Source organism: Phodopus roborovskii, unplaced genomic scaffold, assembly GCF_943737965.1.
Source record: "Phodopus roborovskii unplaced genomic scaffold, PHOROB, whole genome shotgun sequence".
In the NCBI taxonomy this organism is placed as follows: Eukaryota; Metazoa; Chordata; class Mammalia; order Rodentia; family Cricetidae; genus Phodopus; species Phodopus roborovskii.
Window position 1 is genome coordinate 23,142,197 of NW_026126517.1, and position 25,070 is coordinate 23,167,266.

At 47.7% G+C, this 25,070-nt stretch overlaps 1 protein-coding gene across 1 annotated transcript; it reads left to right on the top strand.

Annotated features, from left to right (window-relative positions):
- Bace1 (beta-secretase 1) lies at positions 1-24,008 on the top strand. The gene is made up of 9 exons (XM_051197317.1): positions 1-802; positions 14,903-14,991; positions 16,876-17,092; positions 18,212-18,349; positions 19,232-19,366; positions 20,372-20,473; positions 20,918-21,067; positions 21,288-21,459; positions 22,075-24,008. The coding sequence occupies exons 1-9, from the start codon at positions 542-544 to the stop codon at positions 22,314-22,316; spliced, it is 1,506 nt and encodes a 501-aa protein (XP_051053274.1). The 5' UTR covers positions 1-541; the 3' UTR covers positions 22,317-24,008.
- Positions 24,009-25,070: the final 1,062 nt, after the last annotated feature.

Below are 25,070 nucleotides of genomic sequence, written 5' to 3' on the forward strand. Positions count from 1 at the left end.
CGGAAGCCGGGCTGCCTGCCATGGGAAGACTACACTTCCCAGCGATCCCAGGGAAAAGCAAAAACCCTTTGGCTTTGACAGCCACCGCCACAAGTCTTTCCGCCTCCCCTGCCTTCCTTGGGTGTTGGGAAGCGGGAGCAGGATTATGGTGGCCTGAGCAGCCGACGCGGCCGCAAGAGCCGGAAACCCCTGTCCGTCCTCCCGCTAGGGACCCCGCCTGGAAGACCCCCGAAAGCTGCGAGCTCAGATCGCTATGCCCGCCCCTCCCAGCCTCCCGAGGGGCCCGAGCTCCCCGTTGAGGCTGGCTGTCGCCGTCCAGATGTAGCTGGGTCCCGGATCGCCACCGTTCTCTCCTCTGGTGCGCTGCGGATTTCTCCTGCCCACTCTCCGCCGCCTGGACCGGGATCTGAATGAGGGGCCTGCAGGCTCTGCAGTCCTGATGCCTCCAAGGCCGCTTTCCTGAAAGAAGCCACCACCACCTAGACTTAGGGGCAGGCAACAGGGACAGTCGTCAACCGGAGCCATAAGGCCGGGGCTCACCATGGCCCCGGCGTTGCGCTGGCTCCTGCTATGGGTGGGCTCGGGAATGCTACCTGCCCAGGGCACCCATCTCGGCATCCGACTGCCCCTTCGCAGCGGCCTGGCAGGACCACCCCTGGGCCTGAGGCTGCCCCGGGAGACCGACGAGGAATCTGAGGAGCCTGGCCGGAGAGGCAGCTTTGTGGAGATGGTGGACAACCTGAGGGGCAAGTCCGGCCAAGGCTACTATGTAGAGATGACCGTGGGCAGCCCCCCACAAACGGTAAGGTAGTCAGGCCTGTTAGCCCTCCTTCCTGCATGATAGAGGGGTGACAGGGTAGGGATGAAGCAGGCTGCCTTGCTAAGATGGCTTGCTTGGTGGGTGCTGCAGGACAGGGCCCTTCCCAAGCTATTCCTCCAGGGTCGGTAGGGAGTGGTCTTTCCCTTTGCCGTGGGTTCCAGTCCCAGGGCTGATTGTCTTCCTCTCACTGCACCATTCTTCCCCCCTCCCCAAGAAAAGCACTTCCATGGTGGCACCTGACCCTGGGGAAGGGTCAAGCACAAGGACTCCGTAACAGGTGTCAGCACCCCTCTGGCTCTGGCCAAACTGGAGTCTCTCATCTTCCGTCACCCAACTCTCCCCTTTTCTAGTGTTCTGGGGTAATCTGAGGCCCCCACTGTCATCTTCTGAGAACCCAAGAATCCTGGCACCATTTGGATAAATCAGCTCCTAACTCCCAGTCCAGGCTGCCACAAGCCAGCAAAGTGAGAGGCACGCCACATCCATGTAGCCTCCAAGTCCCAATAGGCTCTATCTTTCCCCAGTCCCCCCCTCTACACGCTAGCCCCTCCCCCACCCGTGCCTCAGAACATGGCCAGAAGGAAGCCGAACTGAGTCTGAGAAATGATAAGCCTAGGAAGCCAGAACTCTCTTGCAAGAGAAGGGTTCCAAGGTAGAGGGGAAAGCAGCCATGGAGAAAGCACTTTCCAGTGCCCCCATTTTTTTCCAACAATTGCCAAGGTGCCTCCAAGGTGGCTGGTGGAGGTTTCTTCCTCTGCTTGTGCTGACTGGGAGTGTGGGCTTGAGTCAGCTACCTTCCATGTGGGGTTCCTGGCTGACCTCTGAGTGCATCTGCCGCCTCTGTGGGCCAGTCTGGGTACCGGTGGCAATGTGATTCTGCATATGCTCCTGTGTGTCACCTTGAATCTGATCCTGTGTATGTCTGTGAGCTACCCTCAGTGGCTCCAGTCTGTGCCCACAAAGCTTATCCATGAGGGTGTGGAAAGGTGGGAGAGTGTTGGGGTCAGGGAGGAGACAGTCACACTTCTTTAACTCACTCACTGGATATGGGAGGACCACAAGCCCCTTTCTTGCTACCTGATGGGAGCCAGCCTTACTGGGTTCATAGCACTCAGGCTTGCTTTGGGGGTTCTGTGTTCCTGTTCTCTCACATTCACCCCTAGTCATCTTTGCTGTGTACCAAAACTTCCCAGAAAGAGTATGGAATCTGAGTATGGAAGCTAAGCCAGAGTTAGAATTCAGTCTGAGCCAACAGAAGGCAACATGTCGCTGAAGGGGACATGTGGAGACTTGGGACTCTAGTGTTGTGCTGTGCAAGTGCACAGATCTGTGAAACAACCAGCAAGGACTCTAGGGTCAGGCAGGCCAGGAATCTGCGCTCTGCCTACCACCCACAGCTTTCTCTTATCCTAGCTGTATGGCCTTAGGCAACTTATATAACCTCCCATTGGCTATTGCCTTGTCTTTAAAATATGGAAAATGAGATCTCCTTTGCAAGATAATTGTGAGGATTAAATAAAACCATGTAGAGGGAGATGCCTAGAAGAAAGCACTGGGTTAACTGACTTCCAATAAACATTACCTCCTTCTCCTTAACTGGCTCAGCCACCTCTGCCTCTTCTGTACTACGTATTCAACATGTTGAATACATTTGAACTGGGGGACCAGTTGCTGTACTTCCCTAGTACCCTGAGATGCAGTGTAGATGCTCCATTCCAGCCCTTGGCAAACAGTAGTTGGTTGGGGCTAGTCAATAACTCTCTGCATCTGACTAGAAGCTGGAGTAGGGGGGCTAGAGGTTGCACACCAGCCGTGGGAAGGCTGAGTTGAGGCACCCTGTAGTAGTACGTGTCTCTGCCCCAGACCCTAGTCTAGCCAGCCTCTGCTCTGCAACTATTTTGTTCTTCTCCTCAGCAGCCCTTGGGAAAGAAGAGGATTCTTCTTACCTGATGAGGCTATCAGAAGCATGAAATAGGGATGGCAGAGTTCTGTGAATGAGGAAATGTAGGATTTGGAAAGCATGCTTTCCATGCTTCGAGGTCTGACCTTATAAAGAGATGGAAGACTACCTTCTGCACTGATGGCTTTAAAAAGGAAGTGAAATATAAGTACTCCTTTAAGACCATTCATAGCCTTTATAAAAGGGATGGTCTGTAGATTCTTTAGAACCTGTTAAACATGTAAATTCTCATGACATCACCCAAGACCCTTAGAGGCAAAATTTCTGGGTGTCTTAAGCTTGAGAGGCACTGATATGTGGAAGTACAAAGGATGATGTGGAAGGTAGAGTTGACTCAAGGTACTTCATAGAGTAGGTGTGCACTGAGTGTGGTCCTAGAGGATGGAAAGGAATGAGGCCATTCCCAGTCAGGACCTGGCAGCTCTCCCACAACACCATGATGGCCTCTTGCCTGCTTCCCACTCTAGCCCACAGACTACGAGACACCAGAGGGGAATGAGAGGATGGGTTGTATGTTAGAGTGTATGCATGTTTGTTCAGGAGACAAGAGAAAGCCAAGCCAGTTGGTATCACAGATTGATGCTGAGACCAGATCAATTTGGATAAATAAAAGTGAATCAAAATGTCAAAAAAAAAAAAAAAAAAAAAAAAAGCAAACTTAAATGTCAAGTTATATGGTTTGGACTTCAGCTCTTGGGGGGGGGTGAAATCATTTATAGTGGAAAACGACATAGAGCAAGCAAACAGATGTCTGCATTTTAGAAAGAATGGAATATAAAGCTGCCAGAGGCAGGAAGCTCACAACAGTTCAGGTGTAATGTACTGTGGAGGAGACAGCGTGAGGATGTGATGGGGGGGGCAGGCCAGTGTGCAAGGAATGGCACAAAGTAGATGAACAGCACTTGTGACATCATGTGAAGGGTAAAGAAGGCATCAGGGTGCCTTTGTGATTCTGACATGGCATGTTGAAAGAAACAGGTGAAACAGAATAGAGGCCAGGAGGCATGGCTTGGGATATACACATTTTTGGGATTTTATTTTTATTCAGTCTGCATCTTTTGGTTGGCTTTGCTGCATCTCTCCACACCTTTCTATGTAGCCCTGGCAGACACAATTCATGAGCCTTCTGCCTTAGCCTTCTGAGTGATAGGACAAAAGTGTGTGCCATCACACCCAGCTCCTTATTTTGTTACATTTGTTTGCTTGTTTTTGAGACAGGGCCTCACTATGTAGCCCTGGCTGACATGAATTTACTATGTATTTTCCCTTTGTTTCTGCAGTGTATATAAAAGCTCTACATTATTCACAGCTTTCAGAAGAAGAAATGGGCTCTGAAAGCTAAGCCATTGGTCAGGTGGTGCATCAGTAAGACAATTCTATTGTCTTGACCAGTCTATTGAGAGCCTCCCTCCCTGTGATGTCTCCCTTACAATTGTGTAGTGTGATATAGTTATTTTTGTTTCCTTTACCAAGCTTCAAGTTCTTGGGACTAGGGATGTAGCTCAGTGGTAGGTAGCACATTAGCCTAGCATGCAGGTGACCCTGTGTTCATTCCACAGCACCACACAACTTAACTTCTACATTTACTTATTAATCACCTAGTGTATGTGTGTGCAAATACCACAGCCTGCATGAGGTGGTCAGAGGACAACTTGTAGGAATCAGTTCTTCCCTTCCACCATGTGGATTCCAAACTGAACTCAGAGAGCTTACCAGGCTTGGCTGCAAGTGCCTTCACCCCTTGAGCCTTCTCACAAGTCCAAAAGTTCATATTCTAATATGTATGATAATCTCCAGCTCAAACATCTGCTGAATGATTACATGAGCTACAAGACATTTAAATAGTGCTATTAACTGGACTTGGTGACTCAGATCTGCAATCCCAGCTCCTCAAGGCTGAGGCAGCAGGAACACAAGTTCAAGACTTATCTTGTGGCAGTTTGGATAAATTAACAAGGCCCTGTCTTAAGAAAGAAAGAAAGGAAGGAAGGAAGGAAGGAACGAAGGAAGGAAGGAAGAGGAATAGCCAGACGTGGTGGCGCATGCCTTTAATCCCAGCACTCGGGAGGCAGAGGCAAGCAGATCTCTGTGAGTTCGAGACCAGCCTGGTCTACAAGAGCTAGTTCCAGGACAGCCTCCAAAGCCACAGAGAAACCCTGTCTTGAAAAAAAGAAAGAAAGAAACACCAACAAAAGCTCTGCATGGTGGCATGTTTGTAATCGCAGCACTGGGGAGGCAGAGCCAGGAAGATCCCTGGGACTCACTGGCCATCCAGATACTTTAGGCTACTCAGCAAGTCTCAAATCAGTGAGAAACCTGTTTTTCTTTTTGTTTTTAAAAATGTATGGCAGGTCCCTGGCCTCCAAATGTATGTGTATGCACTCTTGGCTCTGCCTCCTTGGTGCTGAGATGCCAGGCATGAACCACCCCTCCTTAATTTCCCCAGTTTCCTATCCTGCCTCATTTTCACGTAAAATGAAAACATGTATCTCATTGTGATAGGATAAGCATCATTGACCTAACACAGAAGAATAATTTGTTAGGAAGGAAACTTGGGGTTAGTCAACGCGGTATGATAAATATTTATTGAGCACCTGTTATGGAAAGCTTGCAATTTGGTGTGAAACACGAATATATAAACACCAGTGATATCCAAGAACAATGAGTCTAGGAACTGCACAGAGCAAAATCACTACTTCTGACGGTATAGGTGTGTCACCCTGCATTATGGAAAGTGGTGGGAAGGGACACTTCAGGACTAGGTGCATGGGCTGTGGTGAGAAAGCTGGGAGTTGTAAGGATGCTGTGGGGCTGCATGGAATTGGGGCCTGGTTCTAGAAGCAGCTGGCAGACCTCATAAGGCTATGAGAGAGGAATGGTGGGATCTAATTTTGGTTCCAGGAAAACAACTTCAGTGTGGAGGAGAGCTTGGATAGGGTAGTGTGTGAGACAAGCATCTGTTTGGAGACAAGGGCCTAACGAGGGAGGTGGCAGTGAGGGAAGAAAAGAGGGAAGGTCTCAGACTGGTAGCAGTCATAGTGCAACTGAACCAGCCATGTTCTGTCCCTGTGAGTTAAGGTATGAGAGAAAGGGCAAGGGGAGGCCTTGGTCCCTGTCCCTTAACCTCTCAGCTTGTTTGTACAGGCAATAGCAAAGGGACAAGCTTTTAAAACCTGATACACAGTTTACCAAGTTCCATACATATTTATTTTCTTTCCTTTTTGGGGTCAGGGGAGCCCAGTGAGACAGTCTTATACTTGTACCCCAGGCTATATCAGAACTCACTATGCTGTCCAGGCTGACCTGGAATTTGCAATAATCTCCTTCACCTCAGCCTCCTAAGATTGATTACAGGTGGGGCCCACTGTGCCTGGCTTCCATAGTTACTTTTCTAGTCTTGTGATGAGGCATAGGTATTAGTATGTTCATTTTGGTAATAAGGAAAGTAGGGCTAAAAGAGATTAAGGGGGTTTGTGAAGTTACCCAGCTAGGAGGTGGAATTCAAGTCCATATCGTATCTTTAGTTCCAAGTACTAGCACTGGGTTAATTTCCATTTTATAGTCTTAGAGATGCTGGTGAGCCATCCTTATGGGTGAACCCAGCAACAACTGGCATGAGCATCTGGAAATTAATGGGAGCTAGACTCAACAGGTGGACTTGGGAGTCACCCCACAGAGTCAGCAAATGACCTTGTTCTTTGAGAGAATAGTGAGAAAATAGGAAGATGACTGGAGGAGGCGTATTAGCTATAGACACAGATGGGAGAAAACCATCAGAAATGGTGGCCTTCCTGGGCTGGGCTACAGGCAGTCCTCTGCCCTCCCAGCTAAAGAAAGGTAGATGCATTTGGGAGAGGGGAGTGCTGAGAAAGATGGGCCGCTGACTGAGCATGTCTAGTAAAAAGCAAAGTAGAAATCTGTAGTTGAATTTCAGAAAGAGCTCTCCCAGGGAAGCCCCCAGGACTCCAGTCTCTCTCTGCTTTAAGAGTTTTCTCCCCACCACCTCATGACTGGGCAGAAGCCAGGCTGTTTTCTGGTTCCAGAAAGAGGTTCTCCTAGCTGGAGTCCCAGAGGGTGGAAATCATCCAATGATGTTGGTCCGCCACGTCCTGTTGGTCCTTAGGGGACTAGGTGGGTGTTAGAAGAGGGATGCTGAGTCTGAAGAGCATTTTGACCCAATGAGTAGAGGCTCCTCTCAGACCTTCTTGATTCTGTTATCCTGTGGTTGCCCTCTCCACTGCCTGCTGTAATCCCACTGTGGGTAGTATGGCTGTCTTGCTGAGATGTCTGTCCCCTCAGGGTCAGTGACCCCCAGCACTAATTCCTTTTCAGTGCCTGTGGAGATTTTGCCAGGGAACAGAGGTGAGTCCTAGCTTTCCCCAGTGGGTGAACATGGCTCAAGGACCAGAAGGAAACTGAGCTCATGCCAGAGGAAGGACTCCTATCCAAGAGAATCAGGTAGCTAATAGCTGCTATGAGGAAGGTTTTTCCAGGTGAGTTCTACAGAGAATGAAGTTACAAAAGAGGCTTCAGGAACCTGCATTTGGGTTGGGGATGTAATACTGGTAGAGGCCTTTGGTTCCATCCCAAGCACCAGAGTAAAACTGAAAAGTCATCATGTTGAGATGGGTGGTGGCACACGCCTTTAACCCCAACACTTGGAAGCACAGGCAGGTGGATCTCTGAGTTTGAGGCCAGCCTGGTCTACAGAGTGAGTTCCAGGACAGCCAGGACTGTTACACAGAGAAAACCTGTCTTAGAAAAAAACAAACAAAACAAAAGCTGGCCTGAGCTGGGGTAAGCTATGCTTGTTCCCAGGTGCCAGCTATTGGCTAGAGAGCAAAGAAAAGCAGAGGGTGTAACTAGAGGAAGAAATCTGTGTCTCGGGTTAGCGGCTTTGTTAAAGTAGAAGGGCTTGAACAGGGTACAGTTGCGGGGCAGTCTGAGGCAGGAATGAGCTGTTGGCTGTAAGCTGCTAACTTCAGGGTTCTTGTGCCCTTCCTTGTCCCTTCTCCGGGTTGATCAATCTCACTTCGCAAGGGCAACAACCAAGCAGGCCTGGAAAAGCGTGGCTGCACTAAGAAACAGAGTCCCAGAGGAGACTCAAGCTATATGCATGGACATGGTGGGGTGCAGTTGTCATAGCCACTCAGTGATCTGCTAAGGCCCTGAGTTTGAGGATAATACCTGTCATCTATAGGGTTCTAGGGAAGCAGCTGCAGCAAATGAGAGCCAGTGTCAGTCAGCTAAGTAATTCTAACACTTACTAGAGGGCAGAAACAGGAGGATTTCCATGAGTCTGAGGGCATTCTGGGCTACATAAAAAGTCCCAGGCTTGCTTCTTCTACAGAGAAAGACCCTGTCTCAAAAGATAAAGTGGTGTGAACACCTGCTGGAGCCAGGGAATAGTTAGGTAACAGTAGGTGCTCAGCTACTAGGAGCAGTGAATCAATGATTAAGTGACAGTGACAGCCAGAGAAGCCAGGTGGTGCTGAGGACCTTCAGGAAGAGGGGCTTCATCTTGGCAGACCCTTGAGAGACAAGGTATATGACCATGACTTAAAACTGGAACAGGTGTCAGGCATGCTGCAGTAGAACATGCCAAGCTAAGGAAAGGAGTCCAGGTGAGGTCACCCCACTCTTGAGAAACATCACAAGAGGCACAGTGAGGAAGTGGAGAGAGTGGAGAGTGGCAATAGAAGCGCCTTGGGAGTGACCCAGGGTTAGTCAGTAGCCCTTCAATGTCGAGGGTCCCAGGGTTTCATTCAGATAGGTTGCCTAACACCGGGCAACAAACCACCAAATTACTGTGCCTTAAAATTAAAGTTATTTTTCAGAATCTGTGGGATGGCTTGAAGTCTTCCTGTTTGAAGCCACTCATGTGACTATATACAGTTAGCAAGTCAGCTAGAGGCTGAATTGCCCCAACCTACTAGGTTTGTGGCTCCACGATGTCTTTAAGGAGGCAAAACTTGGGCTGCCACACAGACTCACTGGTTAGGATACTAAGATTGTGTGCATGAGCCTCAATTAGCCTATACTTGCCTTTGCTGATGTCCCACTGACCAAGCTCAGAGTCACTGTGGAGGGAGTCACACAAAGACTTGTACAGAATCATCACTGTAACTGTCTACCATACACTTCCTCTACAGATGGGAGGGACTAGAAAGTCAAGAAGACGAAAGGCCACACTGTTTCCTCTTCAAAATTGAAGAAAGCCTACCGCCCATATCAGCTTTACACCAAAGTTTTGTTCTTGCTAACCAACTCTCAGCTCGGAAGTGCACACAGAAGAACACAGATGTCTTCTTTGGAAGGAAGACTTGGAGGTAGAACCTCTGCCCTAGAGGCTTGCAAAGGCTGCAGAGCCTGAGATAGGCTGCCAGGAAAGGTTATAGGGCAAAGGAATGTTTGTTTTATTATTTTGCCATACTGAGGGTAGAACCTAGACAATTGTTCTAGCCCTGAGCCAACCACTAGCCTATACTGACAATTCTTAATAATCTAGTATTATTTACAAGTGAAAAACAACCCATCTGTCCAGGTTGGGGGACAGAGGCTCTGGAAGGCCCCCTCATCCAGGTTCTGAGCTATCCCTGTCTATGGGGGCCAAGCCCTATGGAACTGGAGAAACCCTCAGCCCACTTTAAATTTGCCAGCCTCACATTTACTGCATCAGCTAAGATCTATGGCTGAGCACAGCAGAATGAGCCTGGGCAGGTGCATCTCTCCCCGTGGGGCTTGTTAGCTCTTCCCTAGAAGCCACCTTCTCTCAGAGGCCCCCCCAGGAGCACATTTGTTTGTTAAGTGATTGGCACTGACCTAGTCCTGACCCCAAGGTAAATCTCCAGGGCATGGCACTCTTAGGTCTCCCTAGGCCAGGTAACAAGGAAGAAGGCTACAATACAGGTGGCCCAAACCCATCCTCTCATGTCAAGTCAAAGGGATGGGTAAATAAAGGAAGGCAGATCAACAACTTTGTCCCCTACTGTCCCAGAAACCAGTTTTTCAAGAAACACCTATTGCTTGGCAAGGGTTGCCTCATCTTTAATACCAGCATTGGGAGGCAGAAGCTGGTGGATCTCTGTGAGTTCAAGGCCAACCTGGTCTACAAAATGAGTTCCAGGTCAGATAAGGCTACCCAAAGAGATCCTGTTTTGAAAACCAAAAGACGGTGGGTGGAGAGAGGGACAGACAGACAGACAGACCTATTGCCAGGACTGGGCACCAGATACCCTACTAGGGCTACACTGAGGAATTAAAGCTCTTAGACACAGGGGAGGTGAGAGGCAGATGGTAAGGAAGCATAGAGTTAAGATTATGGCCCCAGTCTTCCTCCCCAGGAGGCCCCCTTATGCTTAGGCTTGAGGAAGAAGGACACAGAAGAGGATGATCCAGGCAGAGCTGCAGCCAGCCAGTGCTACTCTCTGTGGGTAGGCCCGAAGCAGGCAGGAGCCATTGTGGTGTGGTGGCGCTTAGAGGCCTGCCTGAGGCTTAGTATGCAGGTGGAGTGGGTTGGAAATGCCCTGAAGTGTGCAAGCTAAACATTTTAATTTTAATAGTGAGAGAAACCTGCTGTCTTGGGAGGGAAACTTGGTCACATTTACCTTGGGAAGGTTACTCAGGCAACAGTACAGGAGACAGAATGTTGAGTCAAAAACAGATATGTCAAGTGGAGTGATTGTTCAGTGGTTTAAGAGCACGTGCTGCACGCATAGAGTTCAATTCCAAGCACTCATGGTGGTTCACAACCATCTGTAAGTCCAGTTCCTATTCTGACTTCCTAATCCTCCAGTACACAGATGGTATACATACATACACACATATATACATATATACACACACACATATATATACATGTATATACATTATATATATATATCATTATATGTCATATATACAATGTCATATATGTGATACATAAGTTGAGGTCGAGAAATCCTGTGATAACCCAGGGTAAGATGATGCTAGCTGGGCCAAAGGGTGGCAGAGGAGATGGGAAGAAACAGAGACACAGAAATGCTTTGAAGGAGGGCGACTGGGAGCACAAGAGACACATATAAAGAAGGAGTTTGAAGAGTCTCAGGCTGTTGCTTTACAGAACAGATTGGATGATGCCATCACTTACTAATACAGGGAACACTTAAGAGGAACAGGTTGAGGTCAGCTTTGGTCATTCCTGCTTGGGGGTGCTTATGGGAAAGAGTACTGGGGGAAAAAGCCAAAGCCAAGCTGGGGGTGTGAACCTGTGAGAGAAGATCTGTGTGAGGGAGAGGAACTATGTGAGAGAAGATCTGTGTGAGGGAGGATCTGTGTGAGAGAGGATCTGTGTGAGGGAGGATCTGTGTGAGGGAGGATCTGTGTGAGGGAGGATCTGTGAGGGAGAGGATCTGTGTGAGGGAGAGGATCTGTGAGGGAGGATCTGTGTGAGGGAGAGGATCTGTGAGGGAGGATCTGTGTGAGAGAGGATCTGTGTGAGGGAGAGGATCTGTGAGGGAGGATCTGTGTGAGGGAGGATCTGTGTGAGGGAGAGGATCTGTGTGAGGGAGGATCTGTGTGAGGGAGGATCTGTGTGAGAGAGAGGATCTGTGTGAGGGAGGATCTGTGTGAGGGAGGATCTTGTGAGGGAGAGGATCTGTGAGGGAGATCTATGTGAGGGAGGAGCCTGTGAGAGAGATCTGTGTGAGGGAGAGGAACTGTGTGAGGGAGACAAGAGAGGACCTAAGCGGTGACATGGGGAGTAATGTGGAAGAACTCTCCTGTATTTGTTCCTGTGAAATCATTGGTAACTGTAGTAAGGGCTGTTTGGTAGTGGCGGGATAGAGGCAAACCCAGTTTTAGAATGGGTTGAGAAAGAGTGGGAGGTGAAGAAAATGAAGACAGCTTGGTTGAGAGCTTAGGTTGTGAAGAGAGGGTAGCTGGAGGCGGGTGTGAGATTTGGGAGGGTTTGTGTTGTTTTTAATGAAGAGACTCAGCATTTGTAAAGGACAGAGGGAAGAATTCAGACATGATAGTTGAATCTGCCTGAGAGACAGGGGTTCATGTCTAGAGTAGGTGCCCAGCAAAGCAGCAAGGAGAGGAGTGTTTCCTCCCCAGCCCAGATAAAAACTGGGGGCCTGAGGGCAAGAGTAGCTGGGGCAGCCTCAGACCCAGGAGGGCTAGAGCAATGGGTTGAGAAAGACTAGGTGGGCCCTGGGTCTGGGAGATAGGAGGTGAGGCTTCCACAACCATTCTCCACTTCTATCTTGTTTGGCAAGGAGAGTGCCGGATGGCTCCATTCCTCTGCCCCAGGCCTACACCAAGCTGAAAGGGAGAGGCTGCCAAAAGCTGCCCAGGGGGCTCAGTTAGAGCTGTTGAAAGATAGGTCCAGAAATCACTTCTCAGCAGCAGGACCACATGCATGCGAAGAACAGCCAGACACTGCTGCAGAGGGAGTCTGGGGTGGTTTCTTCTGCTTTCCCATCTTCTTGCTGAGAGGGAGAAGAGCAATCCGAGTCTGAAGCCCTGGACGAGGGCTTGTGTGGAGGCTGGGACTGGAAGGCACTGAGAGGATTGGTACCTTCTGGTAGAGAAGGGAGCAGTCTGAAGAAACGGGAAAAGGCCTCGACAACAGGGTCCCTGGATAAAGGCTCCATTTTAGTATGAAGTTGCCAACCTGCCAGAACTGGCCTATGCACACATTCCAAGTAGTCCCTCCCATGCACAGGCGTATAGAGCTGGGTTGGGAGAAGACCCACTTCTAGTGCTAGGAGCTAAGCTCTAAAAGTAGGAAAGGGGTCCTCAGAAGGGGGGGAGTGAGGCTTTTTAACCATTAACCCAGTTGGTTGAAATCTGATGTGCGGGGCCTCTCAGCTCTATTGATTTTCTCTGAAAGCATGGCCACTGTTAACTGGTGGCTGCCCAGAGACCAGGGAGAGGCATGGGAGTAGAGCAGGGGGAAGAAGGGAGCAGCGAAGGACATGGGGACCCAGCCAGGAGTAGGAGCTGGGGAGGAGGTCAGGAAACCAAAGCGGGCATTGGGAGCAGTTCACGGAGCCTGCTACAAAGGGGCTGCTTGCTGATCATGGAGTAGCTGGGAAAGGTGTTGGTAGACAGGACAAAACAAGCTCACAGGAGCACGGTGATCTGCTGGAGGTGAGTATGTCAGGAGCTCTGTTGACTTCATTGGGAAAGGAAGTGAGGACCCAGAGGCTAGGGGAGAAGCTGAGGTTAGAGAAGCTGGACTTGGGAAGTCAGATTCCATTGACAGACTGCTGGCTTTTTCCTAAGGACAGGGTCCTGCCTTTTCTTCCCACTCCTAGGACATAGCAGACATACAAACAATGGTTTGGTGTGGCTGAGGGAGGGGTCAGGACATCAGAGCCTTACCATACCAAGTCTGCTATGCACTCTAGACTCTATGCCAATCATCTCAGTGACTAGTTTTACAAAGATAATTTATTTGTGAGGTGCCTAAATAGGAAGATGGGGAACCCTCAGACTAAACCTTTGCCTCCAGATAGGATAAGGGTGTTTGCATGGTAAAGAATCAGGGCTGCAACAGCTTGGATCTAAACAGTATCTCAAAGGCCCATGTGTTTTCAGCGTGGTGCTAGTAGGAGGAAGTAAGGTAACTGGAGGTACACCGGAGGAGGAGACAGTAGTGCTTTGGCTCCTTCTACTCCCTTTGCTCCTTGGCTGCTATGAGATGAGGAGGTTCCCTCTGTCATGTGATATACTATGCTGATATAACCCAAAGCAATGTGGCCCAGTGACCACAGCCTGTAGCATCTGGACCCTGAGCTCAGCATGGTGGCATATGGTTATAATCTGTGCACACCGGAGGGAGAGGGAGAATACAGAAATCAAAGTCATTCTCAGTTACAGAATGAGTTCAAGAGTCAAGCTGGACCTGTCTTTCAAAAACAGAGAAGAGAAATCAGGAACCCACAGTAAGTTTTCACAGCTTTCCTCTTCATTGCGTCACCACGATGGAAAGCAAAGACAAGTCATGGTGACAAGTGACTAGAGGTGAGGAAAGGTGAAATATTAGATGGTTTGCACATGCATAAACCTTATGACTCATCATAGGATGCATACATTGACATGATTTGTAGGCAGGGGTTTTGACCCTATGATATCAAAAAGTCACCTACTGTACATTTTTACAAGTCAAGGAGAAAGGGTCAGTGGCTTCAACCAGTTTGAGTTAGAAGCTACCTCCAAGTTAGAAAAACAAGTTAAAAAAAAAAAAAACGAAAAACAAAACCCCCTAAACAATCCTTACCAAGGTTACCAAGGTGACCAAATAGAAGAGGCTGTCAAGAATTTTTTACTTTATTAATTAATTAAGCCATGAGCATGAGTAATTACAAGCAAATGAAGATACAGAGTTTATTTGAATTTTTCATGAATTTTAATATTCTCTTTGGTTTTTACACTTTAAGGAGAATGGTTCAAGCCTCTTTAAAAAGAAAAAGAATGTCATTCTGTTTACTAAGAGGACTCAGTTACAAGGTGAAGAGCAGGTGACAGGATAGACGAGATGCCAGGAAAAAGTGCTGCATAGCAAAGAACACAGACACTTAAACAATCTTTACCAAGGTGACCACTAGAAGAGGCTGTCAGGAATTTATTATTTAGTTAAGCCACTTCTAACAGTGATGAGCCATGGGACTCCTGGATTCCCATCCTCATTGACAAATGCACATATAAGCTTAAGTACTTAAGCCACATTATAGGACATGGGATCCTACACATCAGAGTACCAATGTGTCATCCCTCCCCCCACCAATCTTTCCTTGCCAGTGCCAGCTCCTAGAATAGCATCTCTCAGAGAGATGACCCAGGCTTCCTCCTGAGAAGCCAGGGAAAGGGAAGGAGTGGGTGCTGAACATGGAGTACATCACCTACAGCAGAGGCCACTTGATGGCAGAGAAATAGGGTAGCTCAGATGATATAGGGAACAATAGCATTACACAGACAGAAGCAAGTAGGATCTCTGAGGCTCTGAGGACCCCCAAATTCTGTCTATGTGGCCTTGATTCCAGTGGTGTCAGCCTGCAAAGTTCCAGTGGGACAACATGCCAGCATGTCCAGAACCATCTGTCTGCAATGTCTTTTCTCTCCCCTTTCTCTCACAGCTCAACATCCTGGTGGACACGGGCAGTAGTAACTTTGCAGTGGGGGCTGCTCCACACCCTTTCCTGCATCGCTACTACCAGAGACAGCTGTAAGTTGTGGGGAGGGGTGAGAATGGGGGATATTCCAAGGAGAGGGTGTTAAGAACAAGAGCCTTTCTTCCTACCAGGGGGGGGGGGGGAAGAAGAGGGGCCAGGAAAAAAGACATAGTTTGGGAAAGGGTGGGTTGAGGGGCAGCCAGAAAGTGCTCTCATACTGACATGGGGCAGCTTTCCATGGGAGGGAAAAGAGGGAGCAGCCCCAAGGCTCCCAGAGCAGGAAAAGAACCATTTCATTCTCTGTATGGACAGGCAAGAGGGCTAAGCTATCAAGGCATGGTGGTACACACCTTTAATCCCAGAGCTCGGGAGGCAGAGGCAGGTGCATCTCTGAATTTGAGGCCAGCCTGGTCTACATAGTGAGTTACAGGCCAGCCAGGGCTACTCAGAGAAACACTGACTCAAAAACAAAACAAAACAAACAAACAAAAAAGAGGGGTAAGCTTACAGTTTAGAAAGCTGAACAGGTTACAGTGGTTAGTGTTTTTCACTTTGTTCTTATCCAAGGGCCACTCTGAATAGTTTATGCATGATTTAAGCATGTAAAGGAGCTGGGCAAGATGGTACATACCAGTAATCCCAGCATTTGGAGGACTGCTGAGACCATGTAGTCTATATAGCAACTCTCAAAAAAGCCCCCCCAAAAAAGTAGGGGAGCTGGCTCAGTGACTAAGAGAACTTACTATGAAAACAAGAGGACTACATCCAAGTCCCTAGCACCCACATAAAAGCCAGGCATGGCTGTGCATGCCTGTAACCCCAGCACTGGCAGGTTGAGATGGGTAGTTCTGGGAGCTTTCTGGCCAGTCTCATTGAAACAGCCAGCTTCAGACTCAGAGAGAGACCCTGTCTCAAAAACTAAAATGGAGAGCAACAGAAGACACCCTTTGTTCATCTGTGCACACTCATGTGAATACACTACATAAACAAAAACTTTACTCTTGAGTTTTGAGAAGCCAAAAAATACAAAAGAATCTTTCATGGCCCCCACTGAGTCTCCTCTTCTGGTAGCATCCTAAGTGCTATCACTAGGTTCCACTTGGTGATGGGAGGTAGGCTAGAATGGTTAAAAGGAAAGAAAGATGGTGGAGAGTGATATGGATGGCCTCTTATCATCAAGGCAGAATGAGGATGTGGTGAGGGGACATCTAGTGCTTGAGACATGTCTGTGTAAGACATGAGGAAGGTATGGCCTCTACACTTACATCCTAACCTTGAACTTGTAGGAAGTACAAACTGCTATTCTGTTTCTTTTGTTCATAAGAACAAGGTTGGGGAGGGAGTTTGGATAAGCTCAGTGGAGGACATTTCATTCCAGATTTTCATCCGTCTCACCACTAGCCAAGTCCTGGTTAATTAACACAGGTGAGGGCATCCCATAGCAATGAGTATCATTCCTTTTGTGTTGTCCAACACTTGCCTTGTTTGCTGGTCTTCTCTATAAGTTCTTACATGGCTTCCACAGTCCCAGCTGGTTCTTTCTCCATCATGCAGGTGGTACCACTGAGCCCCAAGGCAGCAAGAGAGTCAATGGCTCCTTTTCTCTGGGAGCATGCTGGAACTAGGGTGGGGGAGGAGATGTCCAATAGCTGTCTATGCAGTAGCCACAGGCACAATGCACAAAAGCCCATCTTGTTCTTCATGGGCTTGAGCTTCAGATCCAACAGTATGAACTAAGGAGCCAGGAGAGCAAGTCTCAGCTGGAGCTTGCCTCATCTATCTAAAGAGTTGCCTTACATTCTGTTCTGGGTGATACATCCAGGGAAGCTCTGCTTAGCAGATTCTAGAATGTCATGGGCTAAGCAGACATTGGGGGATATTTTGATGACACATACCCATTGTAGCTTTGCAGACACAGATCTCTGCCATTTTTACAGGTCCAGCACATATCGAGACCTCCGAAAGGGTGTGTATGTGCCCTACACCCAGGGCAAGTGGGAGGGGGAGCTGGGCACTGACCTGGTGAGCATCCCTCATGGCCCCAACGTCACTGTGCGTGCCAACATCGCTGCCATCACTGAGTCGGACAAGTTCTTCATCAATGGTTCCAACTGGGAGGGCATCCTAGGGCTGGCCTATGCCGAGATCGCCAGGGTGAGAACCACGCCTGGATCTATACACTGTTGCCTGCACACTGTTCACTGCATGCCGCACAAGGAAGGAGTCAAGAGAGACGGGGGAAGGATGAAAGGAAAGGGTAAACATTGGACTGGAGAGATGGCTTAGTGAGTATAGTGCTTACCTAGCAGTCATGAGAACCTGCGCTTAATCCCCACAACCTAAATTTTCAAAAACAACTGGGTGTGATAATGCACGCTTGTACTCCCAACTCTAGGAAGGCAGAGTCATAAATCCTGGGGCTTGTTGGCCATTAAACCTAGGCAACTAGACCAGTTCCCAGCTAGTGAGAGACCCTAACTTAGAAAGCAAAGTAGGATGCAGCTGAAGAGATGGCTCAGCAAAGAACACTTGCTGCTCTCCCAAGGGACTCAGGTTTGATTCTGAGCACCCACATGGCAGCTCATAATCACCTGGAACTCCAGCTCCAGGGAATCCAATGCCTTCTTCTGGCCTCTGCAGGCACCAAGCACATGCATGGTGCATAGGCATACAGGGCAGGCAAGCAAAATACCCAAACCCATAAAACAATAAATCTTAAAACAAGTTAGGGCTGGTGAGGTGGCTTGTTCGATTAGAACCCTTGACATCAAGCCTGCAAGCCACGTGGCAGGAGAAAACTGATTCCTACCCATTGTCCTCTCATCTTCATATCCATGCTGTGCTGCACATGCCAGTGCACACAAAACACATACTTTTAAAAGGTACACAGATTCTGAAGAATATCCAAGGTTGTCCTTTGGACAACACACAGAGAGGCATGCATGCCATAAAGGAAGAGAACAGTTTGTCTGAAGGGCTGTAAACAAGGCAGGAGGTGGTATTGTCATGGAAGCAGCTACGATAAGTACAGGAGGCTGTCCCCAAATATGACCCCAAATATGAAACAGTGGGGATGGATGGACATTCCTATGGCTAGGACTTGTCTATATGCAGTGCAATGTCTCTTACCCTTGCTCAGCTAGATCTCAGTACCTCAAGTTGATCTTTCCTGAGGAATATCCCTAAGTTTCAACTTTGCCCATGAGTATAGACAGGAAGCTGAGCTGTTAGGCCCCCTGCACGAGGATTTACTCTTCTGTCTTTCTGCTACAGCCCGACGACTCGCTGGAGCCCTTCTTTGACTCGCTGGTGAAGCAGACCCACATTCCCAATGTCTTTTCCCTGCAGCTCTGTGGCGCTGGCTTCCCCCTCAACCAGACTGAGGCACTAGCCTCTGTGGGAGGGAGTATGGTGAGTAGATCCTCAGAGGGGCCAAGTGTCCTTGCCCTCAGGGCCAGGATCAAGAAACCCTTTATACTCCCAATCCTACTTCCCTCTTTTCCCTTTTCCAGTCATCTCTTCCTTGCTTTTCTTGAAAGAAGCTGAGTCACTGATGGAAAGGATCAGAAACAATTAGGTACATTTCAAAGGAAATAAAAATTAGACCTGTTAAGATTGCTGTCTGATAGTCTGAAGACAGGCATACTGTCTGTAGCTCAGCTGACTCACAGCTTACTGTGTATGTAGACCAAGCTAGCCTAAGATTTGTAGCATCCCCCTCCTTCCATTTTCCAAGTGCTGGGATAACAGGTTATGCCACCAGATTCAGTTCAAGCCCATTTATTAATTAGGACAATAATGAGTGATTCTCTTAAGAAGCAAAGAAAATAAAACTTGTGAAAGCAGCATATAAACAATTCATTCCACACTTATTGTGCTAGCTTAGTTGTTTTGTTTGTTTGTTTGGTTTTTGTTTTTGTTTTTGGCAACAGAATTCTCTGTGTAGCTTTGGAGCCTGTCCTAGAACTCACTTTGTAGAACAGACTGGCCTTGAACTCAGAGATCTGCCTGCCTCTGCCTCCTGAGTGCTAGGATTACCACTATGTTTAAATAACTTTCTGTCAAGGGCTATGGGATTTTAATACAAATACTCCTGAAGTATTTCTTCTCCTGAACATACTTAAGAAACTAAAAATTACCATGCACAGGGCATGATAGGATTAGGAAGATAGAAAGGATGCTGTGGAAATAATCTTGGCACCCAACAAATGGCCGATCTTAGTTTTGGGTGACCTGCTCTCCTCCTGTGCTAGGACTAGGACTAGGACACAGCTACCTGTCTTTTTCTTTTAGATCATTGGTGGTATCGACCACTCGCTATACACTGGCAGTCTCTGGTACACACCCATCAGGCGGGAGTGGTATTATGAAGTGATCATTGTACGTGTGGAAATCAATGGTCAAGATCTGAAAATGGACTGCAAAGAGGTAATAAAATGGAAGGGGATTCAAGTGAGAGTAAATGGGTTAGCCCCACGGTGTGAGAGAGTCAAGAGGTTGGGAGGGGACAGTGGAGGCATAGGACCTTTCAGTCAGGACTGAACCAAGTCAAAAGCTTAGCCATCACACAGCAGTCCCTGAGGTGAAGGGCAGGGCCTGGCAGAGCAGTCACAGAGCCTGGACCATGTAGCTTACAATACAGTAATGAAAACATGTAACTAGTTCCTGTCTGGACTCTAGTCACTGTCTCTCATGACCTTGGGCAAGTCTGTGACATCCACGGTAGGACAGATCTTACTCTAGTCCTGTGCCTTTAGCACTTAGTAATAGTAGGGGTGGGAGTGCATGTGCCACAGCTTGTGTGTGGAGGTTAGAAGACTAATTCTCCCACCATATGGGTCTCTCTGGGATTGAGCTCAGGTCATATTTGGCACCCTTACCTATTATGATAGCTCATTGGTTCACTTTTTTTTGGCTTTTTAAGGTAGGGTCTCAGGTAGCAGATGCTGGCTTCAAACTTGCTATACAGTTAAAGATGACCATGAACTCTGACTCTCAAGTGCTCTACAGGCATACACCACCATGCGGTACTAGGACTCAAACCCAGGCCTTCATGCATACGAAACCAATCTTCTCTACATTATTTTGTGTTAAACGAGAATAACTACATAAAAGTAATTCAAGAAGTTAAAAACCCACACAAGGCATTTTGATTAGGTCAGAGAACACCTACCCACACAAGGTAATGAAGTTAATACTTACCAAGTGCCTGAGGTATGCTAGGAACTACTTAGTGCTTTCAGTGTGTTGGCTTAGTTAATCCTTATGATAACCTTTGAGGTAGGTACTGTTATTATCTTCAATTTAGAGACAAGGAAACAGGTACACAGAGGTTAAGTGACTTTGCCCGAAGTATATAATGCTGAGATGCCAACCCTCGCAGGACACTTAGCTGTCAGACAAGCTCTTCTGACCCTATGTTCTCCTTCCTAGTATAACTATGACAAGAGCATCGTGGACAGTGGCACCACAAACCTTCGTTTGCCTAAGAAAGTGTTTGAAGCTGCAGTCAAGTCCATCAAGGCGGCCTCCTCGGTCAGTGGATTCAAGACGAAACAGTGTCAGAGTCAATGACAGTGACATCCTCAGCAAGCACCAAAGATGTCTATAAATAGATCTTTCCACTAAGAGCACTTAGAAACTGGTGTTGGTCTATTGGCTTAGCTGGTACCTTTCTCTCTCTCTCTTTGAGATGGGGTCACGATTGTAATGCAGGTTGGCCTTAAACTTGACATCTTCATGCCTTCACCTTCCAAATTCTGGGACCCACAGACAATGTGAGCTGCCATGCTCAGTAGTCCTAGCACAAATTTATAAGCCCAGTGTCCCACTGTCTTCTCCTGATCCTTAGTCTAGTTTACCTTTGCTACTGTGGAAATTCCCTAGAAAAGCAAATAGTAGTACTGTCACTACAATTATGAATACAAGAGGAGAGGTGTTAAGACAGGCCCATTCCTCATATTCCTTTCTTGTCAACAGACGGAGAAGTTCCCTGATGGTTTCTGGCTAGGGGAGCAGCTGGTGTGCTGGCAAGCAGGCACTACTCCTTGGAACATTTTCCCAGTCATCTCACTTTATCTCATGGGTGAGGTCACCAATCAGTCCTTCCGCATCACCATTCTTCCTCAGGTATGTCCCCAAGCTGAGGCAGTGCCAAGAAGACAAAGTGTGTGTAGTAAGCAGACATGGCTTCCTACAACTTCAAAGACAAATGTCTAGTAGTGAAGGGGTCTTGGAAAATTCAACATCTCAGGGTTTAAGGAAGAATTACGTGCATATGGCTAGAAGGCAGAGAAAAGCGGAAGGACAAAATAAACCATGATCTCACCCTGTGACACTTTATTCCTAGCAATACCTACGGCCAGTGGAAGATGTGGCCACGTCCCAAGATGATTGTTACAAGTTCGCCATCTCACAGTCATCCACAGGCACTGTTATGGGAGCTGTCATTATGGAAGGCTTCTATGTGGTCTTTGATCGGGCCCGAAAGCGAATCGGCTTTGCTGTCAGCGCTTGCCATGGTGAGAGCACACCAGTGAGGGGTCTGTCTTGTCATGTTCTCCCTGTCAACAGCTAGGATATCCAGGTCCCTTTCTGTTTGGAAGGTAGTAATCATTGCCTCTGGCTAATCAACTGTGTGAAAGAAAGCTAGGGCTGAGGCTTGCTCTGATGAGCCCTGTCTGATAGGGAAAGCACTATTGGAAACCTGTAACAGCCGAAGCTTTGCAGGCACTTGGAAACCCTAGCTAGAAGAGCAGCTGGCTGCCCACAGTGAGGCTGAATGCCACCACAGAAAGATGTCAGTGCTTTGTGGTTGGATTTTCATGGTGAAGGGTTAAGTCTGCTAAGTGTGTAAGGGGCTGGATTTTGGTCAACTCAGAACTGTTGACTTTTTGGTATTACTTCTACTAGATGGGAAAATGAGAAAGCCTTGTAGTTCCCAGGGTCCTGGAAAGAGAAACAGACCTTCCCCAGCCCTGGCCCCTTTTCCACTGCTCACTCTTTCCAGGAAGGGCTCTGCACAGCCTCACTTGGGTGGATCCCAATGGGTCCTTGTCAGGAAGCTGTTTTAATTGTATAACCCAAACTGCTCTATGACAATAAGAGCTACTGGTTCATCTCCACTCTTTCTCCAGTGCATGATGAGTTCAGGACAGCGGCAGTGGAAGGTCCTTTTGTTACACCAGACATGGAAGACTGTGGCTACAACATTCCACAGACAGATGAGTCGACACTTATGACCATAGCCTATGTCATGGCTGCCATCTGCGCCCTCTTCATGTTGCCACTGTGCCTCATGGTATGTCAGTGGCGCTGCCTACGCTGCCTGCGCCATCAGCATGATGACTTTGCTGATGACATCTCCCTGCTGAAATAAGGAGGCCTGTGGGCAGATGACAGAGATTCCCTTGGACCACATCTGAGTGGTTCCCTTTGGTCACACAAGTTGGAGACACACAAGGTACCTGTGGCCAGAGCACCTCAGGACCCTAACCAACCTGCCAAATGCTTTTGCTCTGAAAGAAAAGGGCGAGATGGCAAAGGTGGGTTACAGGGCTTGCACCTGTAGGAAACAGAAGAGGGAAGAAAGCAGCATTCTGGTGGCAGAAATACCCTTAGTCACCTCAAACTTGAGTTGGAAATTCTGCTGCTTGAAGCTTCAGCCCTGACCCTCTGCCCAGTGCCCTTTAGACTCTCCAAACCAATGTATTCTTTCTGTCCTTCCAGAAGTTCTGGTGTTACAACCAGGCTACCCGGCATGTGTCCCCGTGGTACCCTGGCAGGGAAAGGGCCAATCTTATTTTTTCTTCTGACTGAAGTCAGCAGAAAGAAATGCAGTTTATCAGTTGCTTTAGTGATAGGGACTGCAGAATCAAGCCTACACTCGTGCAAAGACTGCTTCTTGAGTTAAACAAAACCAATGCAATGCAACGTTTGTACTCCTGGGGGCAGTCGAGATAGGAGAGACAAGACCAAGACAGAAGGAACTGGTAGCAAAGCAAGGAAAGACAGAAATCACTTTTTAGTCCCAAGTTTAAACTCATCTCTAAGACAGAAACCCATTTGGACTAAGAGAGGTGTCATCCCCCAATGTGTCTGTGGTTGTAGCCTGAACTGAAATGAGATGGGCAAAAGGGCTTATTAGCCAAAGAGCTCTGTTTAAAGCTGTGCCCATGAGAAAGTCCCACTGGACAGATGAATTCCAATTCCTACCTTGTTAATTCCACCTGTCTCTACCTGCTTCTTCTACATGCTAGGTGGCACCAAAATATTCCAACCCCGAGGTCCCAGGTGCCCTATGGGACAATAGAATACTGCAGGGCTGGGGATTGTCTTCCCAGCATAGGTTCACTCCAACTGAGGTGCTAAAAGGAACAGACAGGAGAATTCTCCTATCTGATCCACAAAGGCAGAATCCTGAAAATTCATTCAGCAGGTATAGGACTGATGCCTTTGCCTCTGCCTGGATTTTGTTTTTATTTTATTTTCTTGCCCAATGGTACAAAGTAGTAGGATCTTTATGGTGTACTGAGTGAGTTCATTACTTTCTTGTCCTCTCCAGTGGCCCCTCTATTTATTTGGCTAAGGCATCATCATACATTGGCTAGTATTAAACCACGAATGTAAGAAATAGAGGGCTTTTTGACTGTGTCATTGCCTTCAGTATCTAGGCTGCCTGGAGAAAGGATGGCAGCCTCAGGGCTTCCTTACCTCCTTCTCCACCTTTCCTGATTGAGCAGTTTTCTGTCCTGCTCTCTGCTGCCCCTCCCAGTACATGGGTACCCAGGCTGGTTCTTGGGCTAGGTAGTAGGGGCCACACTCACTTCTTCCCTGTCAGTACTAACACAACAGACATGAAACCAGTGTTAGTGAGAAGAGCTGAATTTTCCTGGGACACCCGCTGCATCCTATCCTTAAATGCTCTACACACTGCTTTCAGGTAGAGGACCTACCAAGCGTGGAATTAGCTGATGGGGGAAAGGGAGATACATGCAGGGCCTCTGGAGTTGCTGGTCCCAACCAGCTGCCCACAAGCCATAAACCAATAAAATAAGAATACTGAGTCACAGTTTTTCAGCTGGGTCCTCTTCATTGCCCTTGCACTGGTGCTGCTCTGGATGAGTGGGAACACCCCACAACCACAAAGACTAACAGGAAGAGTGGAGACCGTCCACTTCCAGCTCAGAAGCTACAGTGTAAATAAGCTTCCAGAATCATTACCATGAAATGAAAACACCAAACTGGCTTTTCCCCCATCTTTCTCCTGGGTAGGGGTGGGGGAGAGGGAAACATTCAACCTAGTTGTTATTTATCCTAGTAACTGGTGTTCATTTTTTTTTTTAAAGGGGAAATTTACATTTATTTTTCTTTTGATGGTTAATTCCTTTGTATCATAAATCTATGAACTATGATGTGTAAAATGGAAAAAAAATCTTGACAACAGCTTCTTGCTTTTAAAAATATGTATTATACAGCTCTATTTTTAAAGTCTCCTGAAAAATTACTGGCCTATCTCCACACTGTGTGTGGGGCTTTTGCCACAGTCTACATGGATTGCACCACTGAGGCCCAGTGGGCAGAGGTGAAGGGGAACAGGAATGCAAAATTTGAGTTTTTCTGACTGTTTCTCTGCAAGGAATGGAGCCACACTGATGAGGCTCCAGCTGCAGGGACCCACTGGCCAAAATGTAGCCTTCCTAGAATTTGCTATTTGTCCCTGCTCTTTTGGCTTCAAGAGTTTTTTTTTGAAAAAACAATTTTTTTTTTTTTTTTTTTTTTTTTTTTTTTTTTGAGATAGCATCTCATTATGTAGACTAGTTGGCTTCAAACTTGTAGCAACCTTCCTGTCTCTGCCTTCTGAGGGCTGGGATTATAGGTGTGTACCACCACTCCTTGATAAAAACCATATACATGTGTGTATGTATGTGTGTCTGTGTGGAGTTTTTGGGGGAGGTGTTGAGATGTAGCCCAGGATAGCCTTGAACTCCCAACCCTCCTGCATTCACCTGCCAAATACCATGATTACAGGCTTGTACCATTATGTCTGGCTACACAATATTCTTTATAGTCACTTCCAGTTCACAGTTTTCAGGGGACACTGAAAGGTACTACACAGCTAATGCCAGGCTGT

What these genes read in the sequence shown, in the direction of transcription:
- Bace1 (XM_051197317.1), top strand. Translation starts at nt 542, where the DNA reads ATGGCCCCGGCGTTGCGCTGGCTCCTGCTATGGGTGGGCTCGGGAATG. An exon ending in CCTCTGTGGGAGGGAGTATG is followed by an intron (nt 18,350 to 19,231) that starts GTGAGTAGATCC and finishes TTTTTCTTTTAG; the next exon opens with ATCATTGGTGGTATCGACCA. An exon ending in TGAAAATGGACTGCAAAGAG is followed by an intron (nt 19,367 to 20,371) that starts GTAATAAAATGG and finishes TCTCCTTCCTAG; the next exon opens with TATAACTATGACAAGAGCAT.